We start from the raw sequence: 16,948 nt of genomic DNA, 5'->3' as shown, positions 1-16,948 counted from the left end.
GAATTCATTAATGGGTGAGTAGTTATTGATAGGAGTTATAAGAATCATTTAGTTTCCAGGGTGCTGAATTTAGTCTGCAATTGAATTTTTTTCTAAGAGAAGATAATACCACCATCATCAAAAAAGTACCAGCTCAAGTTTTCGGAAGCCTATGACTTCTTGAAAAACCAACTTCTAAATTCTAATTCTATCTTTCGGCTTTCACTTAGTTTGGAGGCTAGCTCTGTTGTGATTGTCCCACACTGTAATAAAACAGCGAAAGCTTTGTAGATTTTAGATAGATTTTATCATGCATATGACAACAGAGCCAAGAAAATGGAATATTGGTTGACTTGTAAAAAAATATTGAAGGCTGATCATGAATGACTTTGACTTGCTACTGTTTTCATAATGTTATGCGCTGATCCAGACAAAGTCATTACAGGAAAATCAGGCAAAAGGCTACTGTAAAATCAAATAAAATCGTTTGGTACCTTTACATACTCTGACAGGGCTATTTCCCAATTTCCACGTTGCAACTTTTGTTTAGATCAAGGCAAAGCAATTACATCAGTGGCAAAAAACCATATTTCTTTTCACTGCACATTAACAGTGGAAAAGAACAAAAATCCTTATTATTGTCCTCAAAAATTGTCAACATAACATCTTTTGGTTTTGTAAATAAACTTTATAGATTTAGCAAGGGTGCTTAGTTTAGAATACAGATACATGAACATGGGATCTGTAGGCAAAGTTCCTCATAAAAGTAAGTTATGCAATTAGCTGACAATTGAATTATCTTTTACCCAAATGCCAGTCATAATTTTAACTGATTGAGGCACTGACATACTATAAATTTAAGTTCGAGCGTATGACGGATTAAATTTTAAGAATTATAGGTCCCTTTTAAAGCTCTCGGTAGTATTCGCATACATATATACATAAAATCAAATCTTCTCAGAGCACAAAAAAATTCGTGGTCTAACCAATTATACGGACACGGATCATTAATAATCTTCATAAGTTACCATGGTATGCACCATATGGACCTAACTTTCAAATGCAAAGAGTTATGTACGGTATATTAATAAAGTTTATGATCTAGGAACACTAAAATGACGGCAAAGAATCGCAAATAACTTTTATAGGTTTCATAAAAGAATCAACATAACTTTTTGACGTTTCTCTTGGTACTTACAAATAACCCGAAGGACATTGTACGCATCCCCAGTTGCTTCCGTTTGACACCAAGAACTGTCCTGCCGGACACTCAATATTTCCACTACACTGTGAGCCACACACTGAACAATCGCAAGGCCCTACACATTATTAGTATACAAAATTCGTTAGTTGGATGCTTGCTTAAAAGTAAAGTTTGAGATTTCGAGGTAAACATTCACATTTCTAAGTACAATATACGTCTTACCAGCAGCCGTGGTTCGAGTAGCCAAGCAAACAAGAAGCCATGAGATTATCCACAAGAAACCAAGAGCTGAAATATGCTTTCTCTTGAAATTAACCGGACGAAAAAAATCTTCCATGTGCAATATCTTAGCCAAGGCAGTATTTGCAACTTTTCAAGCGATTGTCGAACAATTGGCGGTTTAAATAGAATGTCAGCAGTGTATATTTGGCTCCATTCATGCACTGATCTCTAAAAAATCCTCATTCCTTCTCTTTCTCTGTTAAATAAAACCATTTAACTTTTTAGCTTCGTAGGTATTATTCCTTCAAATTGGCACATCTAGCGAGATCGTCTTTGTAAATATCGTGCTTTTGTAACTTTTCTTTGATTGAGGTCCAAAATTAAATTATTCCGAATCCTGTATGATAAATTACGTCATGATACCATGGTAACCGTGTTTGTTATTAATAAACTTTAGTGCATTCTATCTTCATTAATCAACATTAGACGACTTTTCTACCTATTTCTTAATGTTTTCTTTCAAACTTTCAGTATTTTGGTGCTTAAGAAGTTCCATTGAATTATTTTATCGATAAAGAACCAAAAAATGTGGGGGAAATCGAGAAAAGAGCGGCGGGAAAGGGATCAAAATATGCAATTCCTTTGTAACCAAGAAAACAAAATACTTAGACTATTTTCCCGGAAAAATTGAAAGTAACAATGAAATTCTGAAAACTGATGGCCAATATAATATAATATTTTTATTGATGGTCACAGATGAGTCTTCATTTCTCAGTCAACTTAGAATATCTTTTCTTCGCATTTTTTCTTTACTAGTTTCCATCTTTCTCTTAACCGTCAAAACAAGTATTTGGCGCGGAAAATACTAATTCTGGCATGTGTTACTCTGCATGAGAGAGAACAAATATACGTGGACGCGCTCCAACGGGTAGTCGTCTCAGCTGCGAATCCATGAAACTTTGAATAGATTTTGCTTTTTTCCCTGTATCTTCCTGCTAAGCGACTTATGGATTAAGACGATTGGATGTTTGCACTGTAGTTGTCTGCATTTGCAATAATTTTGCTTGCACTATCGTAGGCCTTTTAGCATTATGGTCTAGTACTGTATGAATTACTGATTGGAATTGGCTAATTTGAAGCATGTTTAATTTCTTTAATGTTACTGGTGCTGTTGGTTAGTTAGCAGAGTGGGGGTAGGATTAGTTGGGGTGTGGTGCTGGATAAGAAAAGGAGGACGTTATTTTTTGCAAGTCCAATAAGGAAATCCAGAAGTCGGCAAACTGAGCAAGTTGAAGCTTTGCACCATCACGTGCCGGCGCCCATAATACAGTTTGGACTGCCTGTGGTTATATAGCAAAACAATAAAATCCCTTTGCTCTCAGGAATGGAATTCTTTCTCATGTAAAACAATTGTATTGTTCTTGCCATCTAACATGGCTACCTTCACGTGATGGTGCAAAACCTCTTTAAAGGGAATTCCCGAAGTGGGCAAACTGGTTATTGGGGGAGTGCTGTGGTAGTGATCAAATTTGAAGTGTACCCATAGATCGTACAGCTGGTTCAAGACTGAACGTTTAGCCAATGATTGTATAATGTGTTAACAAGCGTTTTGTAGGTTATTAATATCGAGACTTTAAAATATTAACAAATATATCCTCTCAAGCTGATCCGAGAGAAAATATTAGCCAATCAGAATTGAGAAAGTTTGCCAGCTGAGGCGTTAGACCTCTTGAAATTATTGATTTCCAGGCCACAAAATGAAAAAAAAAAAACGTTGCTAGAGTGCAAACAATATAACCGTGAAACTTTAGTAATACTAAATAGCACAATTTCATGCAAATTCCATTGTTTTCCATTGTTTAATGAGCACTATTTTGTACTATTTAGTAATTAGTGTTTCACGGATTAATTTTTAGCACTCTAACACAATAACTGAGTCTTATATTTTATTGCAATGGCGGACAGGTTTTTATTTTTCGCTTGTCAATTTTCACAGTATTTATGACACCTTCATTTTGCAGTGACGTCATTTCTACGTCACTATTTCAGATAGATATTTCAGATATCTGGTCTTAGTGTTGAATAGTAGAATCATCTTTAACGTCCTTTACACTTCTCTTTAGCTTTGGAAAGCTTAGTGAAGGATGAATAGTCCCATCTTGAAATGTAACCGTGCCTGTGCATCGAAGCGAGAAAGCCGTTTCAAGGTTGAAGGAAAAATTGGGTCGAGTTGTTATTGCAATGCATTGTGGGGCCGCTTTTAGGGGTGATATAGACGCCATCTTGAAAATATGGCTATTTGCAAGGTTAGTTTTAGCTCCTTCGCTGTTGTTCTTTGGCTAATTATCGGCCATCCCCAACATCCTCCCAGGGTGTTTTATGGTTAAGCAGTTGAGAGGGGATTCCATGTTGAAATCTTAAAACTTAAAGCCGACGGAGCTATCTATTGACCATGTAGCTGGCGGATTAACCCTACCTGCTTGTAAAGCGGGCCTAAGATGCAGTATTTACAAAATCTTCTGATTAGTCTTCAGCATAGCATTTGTTCTAAATCAGCTGTATTTGACGAATGAGACGAAAAAGGGATCTGTAGAATTCGGAGCTTAAATAATATACCACTATTTTGAAACAACAGAGACATAATCGTAACAACTAATATCTATCTTATACACCCAATTCAAGAAACGTTGTCATCGCCAAAGGCGATAGGCGATAAGTCATTCCGACATGGAAATGGTTTCGTTGAATACAAAGAACATCGAATCAGTCTCAGCACGAAGGTCCATACTCTTGACGAGAACAAGAAGAAGAAACACAAGTCATTCCAGCTATTCTTGGATCTTGGAATGACATATATCATATCGCTTTTCGCCTATCGCCTATTGCCTATTGCCTTTGGGGATGACAACGTTTTTTGAATTAGGTGTACATTCAGAATATGATTGTGTGTTGGTTTTATTTAGTTTAGTTATGTTTTGTCAACACAGTATCTGTTTAGAAATAATTTATATCTAAAAGAGCTTTCGGGTCCTGTGAATATAGATTCAACGAGCTCTTATTAAACATTATGAAACATCCTTTTCTTGACGATGTGTCAGATACCCAAAATCTTGGAACTAAATCATTTCTAAAATTAAAGATACTGTGTTGTCGAAACATATTTAAACCAACTTATAATCTATAAAGTTCAAATGGTTCTGTGGTCATATTAAATTAAAACCCTTTTATACAGCTGTTTCAAAAAAGGTTGAAGGGGCGAATGGCTATTTGCATTGTGATTGGCGGCCTTCAACTTTTTTTTGGAATAGCTGAATTTTTTATCTTCCATTCAGTGATTCATTTCGAAATCGGTCTCCAAAAATGCAAATGATGAGTCTAAAGCATTCAAGATATTAAGAGCATGCAAGGTTTGAGATGTTATCCTGTTTGGTATTAATCTTAAATATGTAAGTATATTTTTCAGTAGAAAATTCGATCTCAAGGCCGGATAAAAGAATTTGTCCAAACAGCGAAGAATTGAGTTACAAGTAAAATCATATGACTACAAAACAGTTTCTTTTGAATAAATCAATAACACTTCTTCAGGGATCTCAGGAGAGGTTTTCGATTCCACTTCCGTGTTTCGAAAGGTTTTAAAAACTGAGCGAGAAAGCATGGAACTTGATAAATTATTCAAAATTCCATGATAACAATTGAAGTATTGCTTAAATTCTTCTCGGAAATTTTCATGGCAAATTGTGTAAGCCACAGGGTTTGTTGCACTATTAGCGAATAATATGATATTGGTGACGGCAACCATGTCCCAGAAATGTTTATACGAATCCCCGTTTCCAAAGTCTAACCATATCCACATGATATTATTGGGAAGTACACACAATGCAAACAGCAGTGTTACTATAATGAGCATGCGCACTACCTTACGAGCATCATCTTGTTGAGCTCGGCAAAGTGCAACGTTAATTTGAGGGCCAATGCATTTCTTAAGTTCAATGCCTATTTTGACATAGGCCACGCCAATCACAAGCAACGGGAGAAAATATTGGAAAATAAAGAGGCATAGTGTGTATGCCTTTCTGTATTCCATAGCCGTCCAGTTTTCGGTACACTGAGTTCCATCGAGGTACAGTACTGATATGTACGGTACTGTTAGCCCTGATGAAATGATCCATATCAAAATAATCACAATTTTAGCATTAGATTTTGTCATTTGTCTTCTTAGCGGATAAACTATGGCCCAAAATCGGTTCAAACTTACAGCTGTCAAAGTGAAGATTGAGGCAAAAATGCACATGGTTTGTAAAGGATAAAGAATCTTGCACATAAAATACCCATATGGCCAATTGTAGCTGTTCTCTTGCACTGGGATATCAAACGGAATGCATATGCAAGTGATTGCCAGGTCTGCAATTGCCAGATTTAGAATGAAATAGTTGGTGACAGTTCGCATGCGACGTCTTCTTGCAATGACAATACAAACCAGAGCGTTTCCAACCATGCTGATCACAAATATTAGGGCATACAGAGATAACTTCACAATCTTAAAAGTCAATGATTCGCCAGTGTTGGAGTCAATTGCTGATTGTTCCACCAAGCTTTGGTTTGGCAGTGAAGAATTATTAGACATTTTTTGAGAAATCTTGAGACTGTGGGAAAAGTCTTGTCGATGCGATACAAAGTTCTTCTTTTGACAATTGAACGCTTTCTTAGCTTTTTAAAGGGGCGTACTCAAGTTTTCTTCTTAAAATCTCTACTCTTGATAATAACCGTAAGTGTCTCTTTCATACAGCAACCGAGTCGAGATATGAAACTGAAGATCGTCTCCTTATGTCGTCTCACCACTCGATTCAGTACCTGGATCAGAGTTAATTATGAACAACCATTAGTAAGCCAGCTAGAATTGAAGCAATTTACTATTACATTATTTTAGTCCAAATAATTCACTTTCATTACCAAGTAAAAAGAATGCGATTTCAGTAATCAAAGGTGCGCAATAAACCAGTGATGTGGTCAGAAATATTACGTTGGTGACAGCAGAAGATATGAATAAATAATCATGATTACTAATAAAAGCACCACTTTAAAATGTGTGTAATTTTGGAATTCATTTCAGTTGCTTAGTTACGGACAACGCTTTAAAATGTTTATTTTCCAATTTGAAGATGATGCTTTTGGCTCATATTATGCTTATGCCTTGAAATCAATTTAAAACTTTCGCTCACTTTTATAAAATGTGTGTGATTTTGAAAGATGATGCTTTCGCCTCATATGCCCTGCAATCAATTTAAAACACTCGCACGCTCTTATAAAATGTGATTTTGAAATTCATTCCAGTTGCTTAGGTACGGCCAAGGCTTTAAAACGTTTATTTTCCAATAAGATGAAGATGATGTTTTTGGCCTGTATTATGCTTATCCCTTAAACCTTACAGGACCCAATCGTATAGATAATAATTTTAACAAAAGTTTACTTAACCATCGTGGTTTCCCGTATCCCCCCAAAAATTTATTAGTAAAGCAAATTAAATTAACCTGGCAAAATTAAATTTAATTATTTTTCTCGGTTTAATTGAATTCAAAACATTTGCCGCCATTTAAATTTTTGTTTTGGCTTTTCGGTACCTGCCTACTCTAAATTAACGGTACTCTTTTGCAAAAAGGGGAAAATGCCGGCAAACTGAAATGAACTGAAAAAAGGGATTGATTCTGCATTCATTAAACCACAATAATACCGTGTTATTTATTTTATTTTCTCGAGAACTGATAGATATTCTTACTGTTTGTATTTCTAAGTAAAACAGCTGTGGGATACGAATGTTTGAGCGGTTCTATACAATTTGGTTAATCTTGAAAGTGGAAAAATTTTAAAACTGCCCTTGACTGTTGTCTAAGATATATGTTACTGATTGTTTTAAAAAAGGCTGCCAGTGGCTTAAGCAAAGCTGACCAAAAAATGTCAACAAAGCTGCAAGCCGGTCAGAAACAAAATTGATTGAAATCGATAAATTAAGTAGATGTATTCGTCGTACTGTATTGAATAGTGGAGTAGAAATTGATATTACCCGGCCATAGTGCGAGATGATTTTTCTTCAGTGAGAAACGTCTTTCAAGTGGAGGAACACTTATAAGTAATAACGTTACCAAAATTAAACGTGATTGAATTGAAACATATTTGCTTAAGACTGATATTCAATTATTTGAACTGCTTTTTATGGATAGATACATTTCGAAATGCGTAATATAGCGATAGGGCTTAGGTTTATTGCTTTTTGCGTCTCCGTGGCGAGGAAAACTGATCTCAGATTTCAAGCTGAGAAAATTAGCAATGAATTTTAATGATAAATACAATAGTATATGTTTACAATAGTATACATATGTATGTTTTTTAAAGTTCTGAGAAGGTAATTTTTACTATAGCGAAAATTCATAGTTTTTAAGGCGTTATTGATTTGTTTAGAATCATGTACTGGTGTTTTTTCGTTGTCGTCGTTGCTGTTGGGTTTTTGTTGTTTTTGATTTTGTAGAAGGTTTGTTTTAATTTTCTTTTCTTTTTTTTTTTTTTTTTTCAAAAATTCAAAAATGTTTTTGCGGATACGAAAATGTTTGCGTCCACACTCAGCGTATTCGAATCGTTTTCACCTTCCACTAGTATCCGTTTTCGTAATACACCGATCCCTCAAGCTCCGCCCCTTCATAGCAACGCATAGCAACCAGGCAACCTCGGACATTAAATCCAATATGGCGGTTCCTTGCGTTACATCGATGAATGCATTACCCAAAGATTTTGGATTAAACTTCTTCGGATCACGACCTCTCACGTTAAGATCTAAGGAGAGAGGATATAACTATTTCCTAAACAGTTATGTCTTTGATGTCAAATTGCAAACATCTGAAGAAAAACATGCATTTGTTTCAAGCAAATGTTACCAATCGATGCGCAAAAATGAAACACCACACAAACTCCATATGGATATTTCTACAGAGGAACGTCGTTTTACAGATTGTAATTGCGTTTGCGTGGCAGGGTAAGCATGCATCTCTTCATCTTCTTTATAACTTAAAAGTGAGATCATCAGATTCTAATGTGGCATCTCGTTTTAGTATGTCTGGAACGTGTTCCCATATTCTTGCATTGGTTTTCACGTTGATACACTACCAGCAAAAAGGACTGAAGGAAGTACCGACTTCCTTGTCTTGTACTAGTTTACCCCAGCAATGGCATAGGCCCAGAGGAACCAAAATTAAACCCCTACCTGTCGTAAATATGATCTTGGCTAAGGCAAAACGCTATGCGACGGGGAAAAAAGGCCTGTATTCACCAAAACAACAAAACAAAGGTAAACTGATCAACACAAAGATCAAATCTTTATTTTCGTCAGCAGTTATATTTACACTTCTTATTATTTTTGGTTATTTTATTCAGATTTTATTGCTTACCTTTGAACATATATATGTGTCCTTCGTAATTTTCTGGATGTTAAAATCGCTGTGAGGCCTTCCACAAGCTTTAATCCAACGAAGGCAGTCTTCATGCCTTGTTTTGGGTTTTGGGAAGGGGAAAAACACGACGGATATATCACTTTTCCGTGAATCAGATTTACAAGTACCATAGCAGCAGTGCTTGACCATACTTCTAGTTATTTTTCGGAACTTAAAAACTTTCAATAGCAAGCCTCAAAGCAATATTTACTGAAAATATTACTCAGATACAAAAGGTATCAACCTCCACAGACCTTGATAACTTGTCCGACAAAATGGCGTCGTCTAAAACCGGAAATGGCGTTTTCAAAGTTTGACTTCTGATTGGCTACTTTTACAACGGAGATTGACAAGCGGGATCGGTGTATTGCGGATACCGACACAAAAATTTACGGGCACGTGTGGACGCAACCCGTATCCGTACAAAAACATTTCCGAAAACGCGTGGACGGGGCCTTAGAGAAAAGCAAGAGAACGGAGAATTGTAAACACTTTTGTACTGATTATGATCTAAAGGAAACTAAAATTCGAGAAACATCGTATCGAAAAAGAACCTTGACGTTGTCTGGAGATCCTCTGGACCTTTCGTGAAATTTCTTGATAATATTACATTTTTTTCCCAAAACATCCTCAAGATGCCATCAATAACAAGTTGATATTATACCAGCAGCCAAGAAAACCTCTTAAAAACAATTTTTTTTAAAACTGAGGCTTTCAAAGATGAATACGTGGATGACGACAGTACTATTTACTTGCTTCCTAGTGTTAGTTTTGTCCTGAAATTTACGTTCAAAACCTTGAATTCTAAACCTAACAGTAGCAATTCTCTTTGCGATTGATATCCATGATACACTCATTTTCTACGAAATCTCATAGAGTATAGAGACAGGCATATTTAAACTCAGCCATGCTTTTTTTTTTTTTTTTTTTTTTTGAATCTTACATGCAATTTATTCCCAAATTAAAGTGATGGTTGTTTGTAAAAGTATCAATAAAGATAGCTGCGGCAAAAATTCTAATAAGTAGAGACAATAAACCGCAACAATAGACGAGAGAACGAGATCGCTCATTAGTAAGTTCACAAAGTACCGACAAACAAATGAAGCAAACGGCGAAAGGAGAAAAGAAAATTTATTATAATCATTTAATAATAATAATAATAATAATAATAATAATAATAATAATAATAATAATAATAATAATTCAGTAAAGATGTAGACTTGCTTCGCTATTTTTTCACTTCGCAAATCTTAGTTTGAGACATTGACCCTCGGCCAGGACTGCAATCCAACGTTTCGAAAATATAAGTGTTTTTAATAATAAAACTATGATTTAATTTCATTTAATACTTATAAAGCTTTTAAGCTATTAAATTGAATATTAAATTATATTATATTATTATTTATAAATATCCATGAAATTACTCGAATAATTCTGACTAAACTAGCAATTAATAATACCAAAATTATGTCATCGACTAAAACCGATAAATTATATTAATCAAATTTAACTAGTGGTCTATCATCAATATTTCATTCTGATTGGATGAGATACTTCTAGGCTATAAGTTCTAACCTAGTAGTAGCTATAGTTTCGAAAACCAAAACATTAAACTTAACTTTAATTCAAAGATTGTTTGCATCTATTCATTTTATCGACGAGCTGGATTTGACTAAAACAATTAGTCGTCTCTTCCTCATGGGCTATGAGTCGATAGCCCATTCTTCCTTTTTCAGTCATGGGCTATTGACCCATAGCCTATTCAGGCTCGAGGACTATTGCTAATTATACCGTAAGTGTATATATATGATTAAAGTTCCTAGATGAATTCAGATCATCCATCTGAAGCAGTAATTCCCAGGAGATTATATTTCTCTAAGCCTTGCAGAATCAGGTCATTTTTGCTATAATTGGCTAAAATTTCATACTCGAGTTCTTTTTCATCATTTTACTTGAAGACTGAGAAAAATAATGAAACTAAAATAGAGTTCATTTTGAGAAGAAAAAATAGGAAAAATACAAATCTCACAAGAAATCTCTATTATGGACTAACGATACTACATATAAACTTTATCAACTCACCTATATATAGCAAATTCTTTGTTTCCTATTAGTCCTATTGGATATGAAACCTTTTTTCCTATATATTGTGTCTTTCAAAAATATAATAAGCAAAAGCAACGTGGATGATTTATCCCACCTGTAATGATCAGCCTGTTCAGCTTGATTTGTTCAGTTTTAAAATTGGTCCAGATTTGTTGTCGTAAATATAATGAACTGACATTGACCTATCGATCGAGCTCAGTTACAAATATCAAATATTTTCAAATTAAAAGATAGTTTGACGGCTTTCTCTGATCTGTTTAAATTTTGTCAACAAAAGTTCGACATCTTATTACAACCCCGGATAATCTATGAACCTATGAATCTAGGAAGATTGCTTTTGTGACCCCATAGTTTTTTTTCCTGAACAAATACCAGACTTCGCGAAATGCGATTAATTTAAAATGGGAATTTCCAGCCCATTTCTGAATTGGCTGAACTTGCTTGGGGTCTTTGAGACAAATGGATGGTTTTTAATCATGCACAACAATAAAATGTGGCGGCAAATATACGAATCTAAATATGTGTTATTTTCCCTCTTGAAACATTTCATATATCCGCGAAGGACCCTCTGAAAATGAAATGAAACGAAGGCTCGAAAGATTGGATGAAAACACGTCAAAAGCGTACATGAAAAACAAAATTCTTGTTTAATTGCCGAAACTGTTGTTGTCATGTTATCAGGAGTAGAAGTAAAATACGATGCATTTACAGGAAAAAACTAATTTTGGTTATTTTGCATAGCAAAGGGCTCACGGGAAGTTTACATTTAACCGTTCGGAAAACTGCCGTTTCTTGCCGTGGACATGATTTCAATTACTCTTTGCATGTCTTTTTGGTGTCTTCTCAGTTCTATATCCTCTGTGACGTAATAGAAAATTAAGTTCTACCTTGCGGCTCTTCGTTACGTTTTACGTTCTTCTTTCTTTGTTACAAGAGCCCATTTTTTTCTTGAACAAAAATAACTAAAGGTCACGTTGCCTTACAAAAAGCTCACTCGAACAAACACTTTAGAAGAGCACTTCCTATTTTAAAAGGGTGCAAAAATGGATCGACAAAAGCACGAAAGATCCGCGTTGAGCTATAAACCTTGCATGGGGGAAGGCGATTGATATACTTAATTACTTTGAATTGAAAAGTTTCTCATATTATGTAGTTTCCGGCATATTTGACTTACTTTTTTTTCTTTATAAACGGTAGAATCGAAGCTGGAAGCTTTTGGGAATTTGTTTTTGATGTGGTTTTACTTAATGCTCAATCCAATATTCATAACAGACAATTAGTCTCACATGACTTGATCATTTTTACCAAGGGAGAAATGCCGGCCCAATAACCGGAACGAAAAGCCCTCGTGGCATTTTCAAGGGAGAGCACAATACATTAAACAATTGTATTAACTTACATATGATACCCACACCGTAAAGAGACCAAAACTCTGCCTGAGTATATTTCCACGAGCTTTTTCGTCAGATATCATTAAAATTTGTAGTGTAAAACTTGACGGACATCTTCAGTCACTGCGAAGTCGAATTTATGTGAACGGGAAAATCTTAATGACTTTAACTGATCCATTAAGCTAACAAGAGCTAAATCGCCCAATTTCTTCAAATCAAAGTCAAAAAGAAAAGCAAAAAAGTTAATGGTTATTTGACATTACAGTCAAAAAAATATTCATTTTCACATTGACTTCCGGCCATATATGGCGTACTCTCCGTAATGGAATATCGGCAATATTGTCTGACGCTGAACAAAACACACTAAAAATAGGAGTAAGTACTTAAGAGAGACCTTCCAATACAAAACAGTTTATTTGTGAAGTATACGATTGATGCACCTCTATGATATAACAACAGATAAAGTGAGAGCGATAGATAGGAATATCATTATCACTGATGATTTTGGCAAACGTTCGAGCTTGGATTTTAAAGTTTTATGGCGCAGCTGTAACATGAAATTATTCGATCATCTTATGCTGTATAATGGAAGTCATTAATATCATCAATAACTATGAAATTACCCAAGATTTTAAGAACAGTGTATTGATCAACGTTTGATTGAGTACCTTGTTTTTGATCGATCACCTCCAAATTGACGAAAATGTTGCCAAAGCTCTACAACATCGCAACATAAGCATCGGTAGTCGTTAGTGTTTCTCAAGCAATCTACTCCGAGATAGTAAATTTTTATGATGCGCTATCCATTCATAGGTCAAGAGATGTTATCTAGCGACGACTGAGCCAAAAAACCTGTTGAGCTTATTATAAAACTTTGATACGTGATATTTAAGTCTACACTAAGCCCTCTTTTCTTAAGCTCTTCAAGTATTGTAGACAAGACTTTTATTCAACAGGCAGACAGATAGCAAAAATTTCAACCAAAGAAAGAACTTAAAAAACCCCTTCCCTAAGGTGTCAAAGCTAAGTGGTTCGTTCGCTATGTACATCCTTGATAACACTATTGAAAAACAGCATGCTATCGTCCTTTAAGTGGTTAAGTAATCTTATAGAGAACATGAACTGATAAGGATATAAAGGCATCTCAAGATGATAAGACAAAGTTCATGTAAAGTAAAGACAACAGCTTTATCAAGCTGGATGTGTTCTTAATCTTTTCCAGTTGTACCCTGCTGCAGGCTGGTCGGTTCTTCTTCAACAGTTGGCGGACACTCTGTTGCCATTGTACAATGCAGGCCCCTCGCTAGACCTTGAAAAGAGGGGTTCGTTTTTCTCACCAATCTTAATTATGCCGTTTCTTGAAAAACCAAAATAGTAATAAACATTATTCTTCGCTCGAACCATTGAACCACTCCTAGCGACGGGACCTGCAATGAATTAGCTCTCGATTTGCTCCCCTGCGTCAGCGAACGTTTATCAAGTATTTTTTAAATGAGTAAAACAGAAGATGAATTGCCATAACTGGAAAGATAATGTTGAAGTTATGAAAACTGTTTTACCACGTAAACTATGGATATGGCGTTTTAAGGAGATAAGTTCAATTGCGAAGTAATGATTGTTGAAAAGCTGCGCGAATTTTATAAGAAAAACCTTTGCTAAAGGCAAGACTCCAACAAACCCTTCATAATTAGTTCAAAAGCTGCGAAGTAATAACATTTGAAAAGTGTGAATTTTGTATTTAAAAAAAACTTCGCGACGCTTTAGCTTACTTTCTACAAACTTCACAGGTTTACTAATTTTTACTCTTTCCCATCTATATGGTAGTTATTCTTTTGTTCTGTGGGTTTTTGAATTACATGAAGAAAGCTCGTTGAAAAACTTCCAGTTCAATTCTTTATTCGTACAATCGATAAACACGCCCTACAAGGCACTAATGTCAGGCCCCTGCTTTTGACCCGGCCGCGTGATGATACCATTAGCGGCAGCGAGGGAGACTCTAGGCATTAAGAGGTTAAATGTTGCAATACGATAAAAGAAGCTACCAGAAGCAGGATTTATGGTCTTCAAATATTTTGAGGTATTGAGATATCGCTGATCAACTGAGATATGAAGATAAAAGTGATTAATCCCGCTTGACAATTCGATATTGACCCAAAACAGCATAGGCAGAGCCTGATTTTGGTTTCGAAGCAAAAACGGCCGTGACTCCTTAGTTGAGGCAACTAAAAAAATTGTAATACTAATCGTTTTCTAAAATCAATGTAGATCTATATGTTATAGTTTGTTTGTTCGTCTATCCGTCTGTTTGTTTTCGCTTGCTATAGTCTTCCCCTTCCTTCCCTGCAGCAATTGTACAAAAAAAAAAATTGTAGAAATGTACTAGTCATAATTTGAGATACGGGTGGCATCCTTTATTTCAAGTGGAAACAGTGAGCTATTGAAAGACATCTTAAAAATAGAGCGCAGAAAGACTTTTTCAGATCGATCTCAGACTTGTTCTCAGTTCACTCGTTAGAATGGCATTTTTTTAATGCACATCTGACCTGTGCGAAGCGGGGATAGATCGAATATCACTGAAGGTAATTCAGTCCCCATTACATTTTTTATGATGAAAAAGGTTCAATCTTATTTACTCAAAAATAAAAGCTTCGCTTGATACGATACGATAATATACGATGATTTGAATAATTAGACCTAACATTCATTAACACACCATTCGCCGACAGGGCCAAAAACAAACCTCCAGCATTTTTTTTTTTTTTTTTTTTCAGTAACCTTCAAGACTATGTACTTATTGACTGAGTTAGGTCGGGCCGTACGGGAAAATATTTGGCTCGAGGTCATGTCGTACGGACCAAGCGCAGCGAGGTCCGTACAAATGACCGAGAGCCAAATATTTTCCCGTACGGCCCGACCTAACTCAGTCAATAAGCATTTTATCATATGACCCTCACGAAATAAAAATAATTAAAAAAAAGAAAGCGCGCGGATTCGAGCAGGGCCGGACTGGTTTTTCCGGCCCGCTTACGTCAACCCGTCCGGCCCCCATCACGTGACTTTTTCCAATGGTTTTATTAGAGCGCGCGAGCAGGGCCGTACGGGTCATATGATAAATAAGCGTATTTTCTACAATTTTGAGCTGATTTTGTAATGTTTTCGAAACCATAGGCATTTTGTACGTACACAACAAGCTACCACCTCTGACAGTCACCATAACGGCTCGAAGGAAGACTGGTAATCATCTCGTGGTGCAAAGGATTGTGGGATCGAATTTAAAGACAAGATAGAAGATTAGAAAGCTCCGACTTAGCAAACTTTAAATATTCGACCACCACTCCCCATTCTAAGTTAGACCTTTATCTTGATTTGGATTCCGATAATGATTGCGTCTACTAAGTTGAGTAGTTGGGACTGCGTGGGCGTGTTGGATAATAGAGCAGTTTTGGCATGACTTTGAAAGCTCAGTGCTCTAGAGCAGTTTTCGCATGACTGTGAAAAGCTCAGTGCCGTAAGCGTGACGTGCCGTGACCGTGATGCATTCTAGAATTTTAATTGGCTGATTTTTTCACGCGCAATGTGATTGGTCTGCCATTGCCGTGACCTTGGCGTGACCGTTTTCGCGCCATGTTTACGCCGTGTTCCGGGTATTTGAGTGGATGGAGAGTAAATTCTCTTGAAATGTGATTGGTCTGGCGTATCCCTTGCCGTGTCACGACCGTGTTCGTGCCGGTGTTCACGGTCATACGAGAACTACACTAAGCTTGCCGTGCCGTGACCATAATGTTTTCTAGAATTTTATTTCTCTGATTATTTTTCTCGCGTGGTTGAACGCGATTGGTCTGACAGTGCCGTGGCCTGGGCGTGGCCATGTCCGTGCCGTGTTCGGGTATTTGATTGGATGGAGAAAATAGATTATCAAGCAATGTGATTGGTCTGGCGTATGACTTGGCGTTTCACGACCGTGAGCTTTTTACAATCATACGAAAACTGCTCAATAATAAGTAAATAACTGAGAAGGAAGTATCCGAACGTAAAAGTAAGTTTATGACTGTATTTAATATTGCGACGTTGAATGAAAATTAATGTCCACGCTGGTAGAAAGTATTAGCATCGATATGGATCAGCTCTATTGACTGACTCTGACTGATGACAAAAAGCTAAAAGGAAGTTTTACAAATTTTATGTATACCCAGCTGTTTCAGTCATTGACGACCCTCTAAAATCTGTCATCTGTCGCTTCTCTCTTCAAATCGAGAGCAAAGGATATTTTTATACTCTCTCGTCATCCAGGGAGCTGCTCTCAGCTCAGCTGTGATTGAAAGATAAGTGGATATACGGATATACCACCAAAGTACCGCCATTTAGTCCTAAACTATCCTCCTATCATGCATGTGTGGCCAGATCTCTAGAAATAAAACCTCTGGCATTGTATATCAATCGCAAGCCTTGGCGCTATGAGCAACAGCAATGTAACTGATTTCGCTGCATGTCCTGTTAGATCGAGTTAGCAGTTGATCCACAATTTATTGCGAATGAAAATAACATATCTAACATCAGCTTCATATACTAAG

General features: G+C 36.2%; 3 protein-coding genes across 4 annotated transcripts in view; 1 reads left to right on the top strand and 2 right to left on the bottom strand.

The window, feature by feature from the left end:
* The window catches only part of LOC116295506 (uncharacterized), a 51,658-nt gene extending 49,886 nt beyond the window's left edge, over positions 1–1,772 (bottom strand). The window contains exons 1-2 of the mRNA XM_031703335.2: positions 1,406–1,772; positions 1,178–1,298 (exon numbers count right to left, since the gene is read on the bottom strand). Of these exons, the coding sequence (XP_031559195.2) occupies positions 1,178–1,298; positions 1,406–1,520 (236 nt within the window). The 5' untranslated portion in view covers positions 1,521–1,772. The remainder of the gene's footprint in view (positions 1–1,177; positions 1,299–1,405) is intronic.
* Positions 1,773–3,367: 1,595 nt separating this feature from the next.
* On the bottom strand, positions 3,368–6,248 carry LOC116295507 (galanin receptor 2a-like). The gene has a single exon (XM_031703337.2). It carries the CDS (start codon positions 6,027–6,029, stop codon positions 4,947–4,949), a length of 1,083 nt encoding a protein of 360 aa, XP_031559197.1. The 5' UTR covers positions 6,030–6,248; the 3' UTR covers positions 3,368–4,946.
* Positions 6,249–8,035: 1,787 nt separating this feature from the next.
* Positions 8,036–16,143, top strand: LOC148913381 (uncharacterized). Of its 2 annotated transcripts, none has more exons than XM_089029445.1 (3): positions 8,036–8,426; positions 8,503–8,738; positions 15,546–16,143. In XM_089029445.1, the coding sequence occupies exons 1-3, from the start codon at positions 8,140–8,142 to the stop codon at positions 15,662–15,664; spliced, it is 642 nt and encodes a 213-aa protein (XP_088885571.1). In that variant the 5' UTR covers positions 8,036–8,139; the 3' UTR covers positions 15,665–16,143. The 2 variants fall into 2 exon arrangements, with proteins under 2 accessions (XP_088885571.1, XP_088885575.1); XM_089029449.1 differs by lacking the exon at positions 15,546–16,143 and adding an exon at positions 8,825–9,099 and having other exon boundaries at positions 8,042–8,426.
* Positions 16,144–16,948: the final 805 nt, after the last annotated feature.

This window comes from Actinia tenebrosa, unplaced genomic scaffold (assembly GCF_029948245.1).
Source record: "Actinia tenebrosa isolate PJP-AT-01 unplaced genomic scaffold, QUT_ActTen_1.0 PGA_scaffold0__85_contigs__length_37466705, whole genome shotgun sequence".
NCBI classification, from domain to species: Eukaryota; Metazoa; Cnidaria; class Anthozoa; order Actiniaria; family Actiniidae; genus Actinia; species Actinia tenebrosa.
The sequence above is the reverse complement of the archived record's forward strand: the minus strand, read 5'-3'. Positions and strand labels throughout refer to the sequence as shown.